The sequence below is a fragment of the Lycorma delicatula genome, chromosome 2 (genome assembly GCF_047948215.1).
Source record: "Lycorma delicatula isolate Av1 chromosome 2, ASM4794821v1, whole genome shotgun sequence".
NCBI classification, from domain to species: Eukaryota; Metazoa; Arthropoda; class Insecta; order Hemiptera; family Fulgoridae; genus Lycorma; species Lycorma delicatula.
Window position 1 is genome coordinate 186,248,935 of NC_134456.1, and position 9,953 is coordinate 186,258,887.

At 28.0% G+C, this 9,953-nt stretch overlaps 1 protein-coding gene across 7 annotated transcripts in view; it reads right to left on the reverse strand.

Moving 5' to 3' along the window:
* LOC142319509 (uncharacterized) overlaps positions 1–8,066 on the reverse strand; it is a 30,176-nt gene extending 22,110 nt beyond the window's left edge. For 2 of the 7 annotated variants that reach the window (XM_075356860.1, XM_075356862.1), the window contains exons 1-3: positions 7,901–8,065; positions 6,318–6,448; positions 4,146–4,286 (exon numbers count right to left, since the gene is read on the reverse strand). In XM_075356860.1, the coding sequence (XP_075212975.1) occupies positions 4,146–4,274 (129 nt within the window). In that variant the 5' untranslated portion in view covers positions 4,275–4,286; positions 6,318–6,448; positions 7,901–8,065. Of the gene's footprint in view, positions 1–4,145; positions 4,287–6,317; positions 6,449–7,900 lie in introns of those variants that run through there. The other 5 variants (XM_075356864.1, XM_075356866.1, XM_075356863.1 and 2 more) reach the window with 4 other exon arrangements.
* Between the last annotated feature and the right edge of the window lie 1,887 nt (positions 8,067–9,953).

The following is a 9,953-nucleotide window of genomic DNA, read 5'->3' on the forward strand; positions in this document are numbered from 1 at the left end:
ATTTTTATCAGGATATCACAGAGAAAACATTTAATTTAGGTCAGTCCCTTTCATTATATAAAAGATGTTGCCTTATCACTAAACTCTATATAATTCAGAAAGTTGTCATCTTCAAGCTGAAGCATTTCGATTGCAGTCTGCAAGTACAGGATAGTTATAGGCTTCAAAGCCTGTAATAGCTGTAAACAGTATAGAACTATGTGTTAACATTTTCTTAAAGCATTCCACTATAATTATTGGCTTTACTAATTCATAGCTATCTTCCTAACAAGAATTTTTATGATTAAAACAGAAAGACTACTCTTCCTTTTACAACGACATCCAGTCATTTCAAATAAATAATGCAATGTTGGACTGTAACTGCGGATTCACATTAACAAACCACAAAACTCTGAAGGCTTTCTGTTCAAAAGTACCATCTTTGCTAGTGCCACTGTCGAATGGGAAAATAGAGAATCAATCTACAACCACGCACGTAACTAAAAATGTCCTTTTTGCTCTATGATTCTAGACTTAAATCAACACCATACATGTCTCATCCCACAGATATTACAACAAATTAAAATGCTGATATTCTTTTTTTTGTACACTTACTATTTTTTTCTAGTTATCATTACTGACAGTAATGCAAATATATATATATATAAAGCAGCCACTGTTATCATATCATGCTAGTACATATCAAAATAAACAGACTATGCAATTGATTTTGAAATATGATCAATATAGCAAATGTAATCTTAACAGCTGCATTATAAAAAAAGGCTAACTGAGTTTGATATAATTTTATTTTAAAAATAGGCAGTGTCTTAAGAAAAATTTAATGGAAAATGCATCACCTCTTTTAGGAAATGAGGCATTACTCCAGTGAAATTGTATATGAATATTACCTATGAATGTAGGACGCAAAAATTTATACATAATATAAGATAATTATTATTACAGTTACTCTCTAAAACAACTAATTACTTCCTGGAGAGTGGTTCTATATCACACAGTTGTAAATCAAGCTTTTCACATCACCGGGATATTTTTATAGAACAGACACAAAAAAGTGGTCTTTCAATGTATTTTCGTAAGTTAAATTACAATAACAATAATAATCACAATTTTTTTTTTTAATTGAACAATTGAATCTCTACTGCTTAACACCGCATAAAAAACTCTGCGACACAATCTTTGCTATGGCTTTGAAACCAGTATGTTTTATTCTTCTTTGGTTGTGTATATCTGCAACTACACACATGACAGTAGGAACCCATTTCATCAACACTGAATCAAAATAGATGAGTTTTGACTTTTCTGTCCCAAACAAATATGTTATGATAAATTTCAGTGAATGAAAAATTTATACTTGTAATTTCACTTGGTAATAAATTGTGTCCAATGACTTGTCTTCTAACTAAACCCTCTTTAGAGACCAAAAGCTTCCTCACCACAATGCTGTTGCTATTGCTTTAAAACATAATACCTACAATGAGCTATCAGAAGAAGACAGGAAGTAGTGGGTTTATTTTACATAATGTGTTTTCATATCTTTCTCTGACCAATCGCAGAAGAAGTTATGAAAACACCTTACAGTAAGATCCTAAGAACATGTAATGAAACAGCAATAAATATTTTTTTTTGTATGACCTCGCCACAATGGCTTATTTTTAATACATTATAGTGGTTTTTATAATGAACAGTTACAAACCAGGGCCTTTATTAAACAGCACACATGTTAAATACAATTACAAGTGTAAAGAATATCTTTGGTAATCACAGTATATGTAAAATATACAACATAATACAAATAAATCACTTAACAGTATAGTCGTACTAAATTCCCAATTTAAAGATACTTTTAGTCTTTAGACCTTCTTCCTGAAGGACTGTAACAACTATATTATATTACAAAAATAAAATACATAGGATATCCCAAAATTTAAATTTACAAAATGAATCTTTATTTAACAGACAAATCAACAAATGTTTGTCAGATATTATTAAGAATAATATCCAACTGGTGATGAATATCCAACAATCTTATATGAAACTTGCAATGTTTTGACAGAATTTGCAATCACATTTTCACAGAGTAGTGGCTTAATTGTTGCAGTAACATGTTGGATCTCTTCTTTATGTTGAGGAATGACTAGTGTATGTTGGCTCTAAACCTAGGACTTTACAAATCCCCAGAAGTAAAAGTCACATGGTGTAAGCTCACATGACCTTGGCAGCCAGTTGTGATCATTGTTGTGGGAAATCAGCCCCCCATGAAATTTTTGCTCAATGGTTTCACATGCCGCATGACATGTGGTGGCATCCTACTTGCTGGAAGAACAATTACATTGACAGTTACTTCACTTCACAGTGACTCAGCATTCACGGTGGCAATGTTTTTGGTCAAGTGTCCTGTACAAGGGCAGTCTCTTTTTTTGTTGTCAATCACTGAACCTGTTTGTTCAAAGTTTTGAATCATTCTTGTTTCAGTTCTTTCATTTGGCACATTTTTCCGCCCAAACATACCACATAGTTTGCACACATTTTCAGCAAAACACACCATATTTGTAATACAGTAATGTTTTCACGAAATATTTGTAATATGGACATTTGTAATGTTTTTACAATAGTTATGAATTGTGTATTTTTCCATCCTAACTCAATACTAACCAGAATATGGTTATTAAAACATGTGCTTCAGAGAGTATTGCCAACCCAAAGGAAAACAAATGGCGCCCAGTTTAAAGCTGTGTTAATTTAATGTAGAATACTACATTTATCAAAATGACCACATTTCAAACAAATACCACCCATAAGAAAAATTTGTTTATATGATATACAGAAGGAGAGAAACTTTTCCTGTTAAAAACACGAAATGTAATGCAGAGGAACTACAAAAAGGCACTAATACTAAGCACGATAGGCTCTCTAGAATGCTGGAATATTATAATTTTTTACAAAGTTTTCCACCCAGTTTTCATAAATGTTTTTTGTGAGAATCCTGCTGTTATTAGAATGATATCAGGTTATGCATCATTTTGTCATAACAATCCAATACTAGGCGATCATGATAAGAAACAATCAAAAGATATCTTCAAATCATTTACAAAACTCTGTAAGTTTGTTTTTATTTTAAAATATTCCAATATTAGTTACCTACATAAAACTTACTACAGGACTATAAAAAAATTCTTCTAAAAAGAAAAAACTGGTGAATTTTGTAAAAATAAAAACTTTAACATACATAAAGAAGTAACAAATGTCAAATTCAGAAAATATTTTTTTTTTTTTTTTTTAAATAAAATTAAGAACAATGGTTCTGGGTAAATTTAAAGTGCATCCTTATTATCTGACAGTTCTACAATATCTGGAAGATCTCGGATAGTTGTTCCTAAAATCTGGTTTGCAGGATAAAATCCTAATTCTTGAAGCAATGTTCAATAATCTGTAAGATATAAATTTCCTATTTGTTTTTCCAGTATTTGTTCTAAACAATCCAAAATGAAAATTTTTATCAAAATAACATAAAATGTTAAACAAGATAACAATACTGGATTAGTCACCTGTCACAGTTAATAGACTAATTTTTTGTGACAAATTATTGTACAGTGGATTATCCAAATACTGAATTTTCTAGATATTCAATTACCTGGACTGCTTACATTTGAAAAAGTGAGGTTAAAAAAAATTAATGTACTTTTTAAAAAACCTAAATTGCATTTCAAAGAAAGTTTTCAAATTAGGAAATATAATTTTCAATCTTTGTTTTTACTGGGAAATTCCTTATGAGGAAATTAAAATACTATTTAAAAAATCTAAAATACTATTCTAATAAGGGTTTGCAGAACATAGTAGTTATAGCCATACAATATTTACGTTTAATAAAAAAGAAAAAAGCATATTAGTTATAAAATAATGGCCTCACTATGAATACAGTATAAACCATATACAAATATGAAAATATAACAGTATACTCATTATTTTAATTAACATGTTATATTGTATCATTGATTTAAACATGTAAATCTATATAAAAGGAAAAGCAAATTTTCTACAAAAGGAAAATTTATTTTTTTAAACAAAAGAATAAATTTCATCAAGTTCTTACACTACATAGGTAAATAACATTTTAAGAACTGAATAATTATGACAAAACTCACTGTTAACATTTCTTGAGAAGGAACACTTTCTGTTGAAGATGGTTCCTGATTAATGTTACTTACGCTCCAATTACTAGATTCTACATTGATGACTGAATGTGAATTAATTCTGGAATCAGTTAAATCCATGCTGTTTTTTGGCTGTAATTTGATACAAAAATATTTTAAAAAATATTAAAAAAATTTTTTGAATTAAACAAAAAAACGTTGACAAGAATGATACTGTACTAAAACTTTATAAATCCAATGAATTTTTGTTTTTCCAGTATTTATTCTAAACTTAATAAACAGTTCAATAAAAAAAATTATCAAAATAACATAAAATGTTAAATGAGACAGCAATCATGGATCAACTGTCAGTTAATAAACTAATTTTTTGATACAAATTATTGTACAATGGAATGACCATTATCCAAACACAGATTTTCTGGATTTCAACTATCTAGACTGCTTACATCTACAATAGGAAATATAAAAAAATTAATGTATTATTTAAAAAATCTATAATACTATTTATTCAAATAAAGCTTTGTTTAAACAGTAAATGTAATTTTATGAATTTGTTTTTACTGGTTTTTAATTTTTTTTGTAAATCATATAGGACAAAACATATTTAAATAATGAAACACATTAATTGGTCAACTAAGAACTATGATGTAATGACTTGTATCAAGAGCCATCTCAAAAAACTCTCTGAGTGTTTGTCTATTAAGATGGGCTAGTTGGAGTAACAAAAAGGATGTGACTCTACAGATTCTTTCTGTAGAGAAATGATTGCATGATTCTGTAGATTTAAAATGATTGCATGATCTTGCAGCTTATAAACAAAGATCACTAAAGCATGTACAAATTATAGATTTTTTAAAGAAAAAATATGTTTTTAAGATCAGCCTCATGGAGTATCGCAAAATTTTAGAATTTAAAAATAAATTTTATGCCATTCAAAAAATCTCTGTTCAATATAATTTATACTTACCATGATACCTTTAATATGGTAAAATTTATTTTGAGACAGACTGTACTAATCATACATGCAACAATGTTGAATTTAATTTTTCTTCCTGCCAATAATTTTGAGTCATGGTGAACACATAATAATGATTAGTTTACTCTTTCCACTTGGCAATAAACAGAGTGTTCATTGTTCCCATGTTGAGGGGTTTATCCCTCAGTGTAGGCATTTTTCAAGACTGAGGGAAAGTACACAAAACAAGAAAGAATGCCTGAAGAAGTTAATAAAAGAGCATCTAAGTGTATTACAAACTTCAGTAACAAAATACTTCCCTACCTTGTTCGTTTCAAGATTAGAATAGATCATTTCTCCTTTTGGTACATCTGGTGAGGTCAACATATATAATGCCACTAACCTAATTGCCAATTAAAAAAATGAATTGTTAAACTTGTCATGTGATTCTACCACGAAAACAAAATTTCAAGACATTTTGGATTTATGCAACGCATGTTAACATTGGTTATGAACAATGGATATCTGATGCTTGGAATTAGATACAACATACTATTATTATTAATATTACTGATATCATCAATATTATTAATCATAAACAAATAAGTGTGTCATGATATTGTGATAGTGTTCAATGAAATGTGACATTCAAAGGTTGGGAACCACTGAATTAACCTACTCTAATTTTTTTGATTTTTTGAAAATTTTAAGAAATATTTTTTATAACACCTGGTAACACAACTCAATTTTTCTTCGATACATTCTTTGTAAGTTTTTTATTACACGTTCTTATTAATAGGATTTTTTAAAATAAATGTTTAAAAATGACACTTTATAAAACACTAAGTAGTAAATTTTAATTTCTTTCAAATACAATTTTTGTAAATTCTGATTCTTTTATTAGCAGACTGTATATCATTGGATTTTGGGCCTACACATAAAATGGTATAACATGCAAATCAAAATGTATTACTTTCATTGAGTGCTGGTGTTCCATTTTATTTTCAAACATATATTCAGAAGTTAATACAAGATAATGTTAAATACACTAAAGAATGGAATCAGAAAGTACAGCAGAAACTAATTATTTTTAAATGTTAGAACAAAATAAAAGTATTTTAATTAATGAGGGTGAATGCCATCCACCTCCCAAGAAATTAATTTTTTGAGGTTACTGTCATCAGAATCATCACTGTAACTTTCATTACCTTCTTGTAAAAAAATAAGTGATTCCACAGTAATGTCAATAATGTGTTCTTGTCCCATACTTTACCATGGCAGATGCCTCCATTTTGTTACATAAAAATGCAGAGAACTACATTTTCTTACAGGAACCAAACTGCAACAGTAATATCGAAGAACATAAGAAACAAGCTGTAATAAAAAAGGGAGTCTGACAAGGATGTTCATTATCCCCATTATTTTTTAATCTTTACATAGAACTAGCAGTTAATGAAAGAACAATTTAGATCCAGAGTAACAGTGCAAGGTGAAAATATAAAGATGCTACGATTTGCTGATAACATAGTAATTCTACCTGAGAGTGAAAAAGATTTAGAAGAAACAATGAATGGCATGGATGAAATCCTATGCAAAAATTACCGCATGAAAATAAACAAAAGTAATGAAATGTAGTAGGAATAATGCAGATGGACCACCAAATGTAAAAATAAGAAGAGAAAGGATTATGGAGGTACAAGAATTCTGTTATTTGAGAAGTTGTACATTTGTTGTAATAAAAATCAACAACATCTGCATGAACTATTACGGATATCTCTATCATACTAAATGTAAAAGATCATGATAAATATTTCTTATGAACAATAAAGAATAATGAATGACCAATGCAAAGATAGCATAGACCATTATTGCTTATTGTTCATATAATGGGAAACGATTAGTGTTAAGTAGTCAATATATCTGTATATAAAAAATTGAACAGAAAAAGATTACAAAAATAGGTTTTTTGTAATAAAAGATAAAATATCAGCTAATACAAGAAGCAGAAATATTGTTTACATTTATGTAAAAAACATTAAACATTTACGTAAAAACCCCTGTTGCTTACATTTGTGTAACATACCCTATATTTATTACAGTGCTTCTTAAAAACTAAAACATTTTTTCTTAACAGGATGGACTGTGAAAATACACAAACTGCTAAACGATATACTATATTAAACTTATGAACAAAAAAGCTAAAAATGTTACAATAAAGGAATTATTTTCTTTTAATTCCAATATTTTGTCTAGAAGCTTCTTTTCAAATTATTCAATCACAGAAAATTATGTTTAAAAAAGGAAAAAGAACACTCTATTTATACCTAACCTTTAATATCTTAACTTACAAAAATTTTTATATAAATATTTTTCTTAAATGTAAAAATGAAGTAGCTATCACCAAATTATCTTTTAATAACAATTCGTACTGCTTCTCAGGAAATAACGTTTATTCTAAGAAGAGTTTACATCATTACATAACTAACAGCATAAAAATATATATTAGGCTAAAATAACAATTAACTTAATCTTTTAAAGTGTTCATTAATGTACTCCCACTAATAATTAGTATAAACTAGCTTTAAGTACTTCTTTACAAATAAACAAAAACAAACCGCAGTTTTGTGGCGGCAAGCAAAAATTTAACTGCTACGTAAGTTAAGTCCTATTTAAAGTTAAGCTAATAGTTTTCACCCGATGCAAGATGCACAGTTCTAACGTTTTTAATTCGAAAATATATCATTACGAATATTAATTTGTTTAATGTAACTTCTTAAAATGAGTAACGTACCTTTACTTTATTAAAAAAACAACGGAGAATCAGGATGCTACATTTATTAACGCATACAACAAAATGCAAACTAATAATTCCATAAGCATTAGATCAAATACACCAAATTTATTATTTGTAAGCAATACGTTCAATGAATCGAATGGTTACTGCTTGCCATTCTCAACGATAATAATTCGATAGTTTAGCATAACTGTTGTCGATAATAAACTAAAAACTCGAAAATATTCACCACAAACCAAACATACCTCAATTAGATTCACCTATAAAATGCGGGAAATTCAAATGACTTTTTTTAAGATTACGTTTAGGAAATATACAAAAACATCCAATAATAAAGTAGCACATCCAAAATTAGATGTAACAAATCTCTTCTATCTACGTTTTCCTCATATCTTTTCATCTGTATATTTTTTAAATTCTAATTCACCAAATAGCTTATCAATTTTTTAATTGCAAATTGTTTTAATCATAATATTTATTCATGAAAATTTAAAAAATAATAATTTTTATGTAGACTGGAAAACTATATTTTCAATTGCTTTCATTTTCTTGCTGCTATAACTACAAGGGTAAGGTATACAGATTGGTAAAAAAAATATCTAAAAAACTGGTCTTCAAGTTTTGTGCCTTAAGGAGATATTTAAATATTTTTAACAAAACAAATAAATTGTATGTAATCTGTGAAAAAAAATTTTTACCAACACTCCCAAATTCAAAAAATCCATTATTGTCAGATGGATGTTAGTGTGTATGTATGCTGGCCTGTATTTGGACTTATAACTGTGGACCTCACTGATCAATTTTTTTCAAACTTGATAGACAGCTACTATTTTCGAGAGGGAAAGAATACATTAAAATTTTGCAAATAATTGGAAAAAAATGGTGGAGGGATTTTGGCTGAAATAAGATTTCAAATCTTTACTGGGGCATTTTAGCAAAAAAATTTTTTTTTAAAGTTAATACTTTTTTATCAAGATCTGAAAAACTTTTAATTTAATATTCACCCTCACCTTCCCAAAAAATGGCTTTATGTTTTCATTTTTTTTAACTTTATCGTGCTTCAGAAAAAGAGATAGTAGGAGTTTTTACATTCATATTTTTTACACCCAATAGGCCTTTAAATCTATAAAACCTTTTTGCCCATCCTACTCGAATGATCTGTGGAACAAAAAATATTTTTTTTAATCTTTTAAAAATTTAAGTTTTTCATTGCATTTAAAATACAAAAATATTAATTTTTTATAGCCCTTACTCTTTAGCATTTGTTGAAAAAAAATTAGCCAAAAATTTTCACCCTCTTCCAAGAATATTACAATTTAGTTTATTTAGAGCTATGGCTGTATTGTATTTTTTAAACAATTTTAAAAAGTTATTTTTTTGAAATTTATTATTGCTAGGGATTATTTTCTTTAAGATTAATTTTACTCAAATGCTTCCTCTTGAGTACGGGAGCCCAATGTAAATAAAATTCACAATTTCAAATTTTTAATGGCCAAAAAGTATTTTTTTAACCAATAAAGTCACTAAAATAACTCAATGCCCCTTCAATCAGGAGCTCCCAAATAAAAAAAATTGATAATTTTTTTTAATTTCAATTTTCATTTATTTAAAATCAATTTTAGTGATTAAATCATTAAAAAAAGTCGCCTGATGCATGGGCCCCCAAATTTTTAAAAAGCCTTAAACATATTATTTAAAATTGTAATGCTAATATATTAATATTAAAAATGATAGTTATTGCTTTATTTTGCTAAGCATCTTACCTTCAACAATGAAAAATAAAAGTTTAAATATACTAAAGCAAGTAATAGATCAAATCCTTACAAACATACCACCTAAATATATTAAAATCTTATTAGGAGACTTTAGTGCTCAAGTAGGGAAAGAAAAAAGTACAAGGATATAGTGGGAGATTGACCAGTTCTTATTAGGAGACTTCAGTGCTCAAGTAGGGAAAGAAAAAAGTACAAGGATATAGTGGGAGATTGACCAGTACAAAGGAAAACAAGCACAAATGGCAAAAGATTAATAGAAACATGCAGAAGCCACA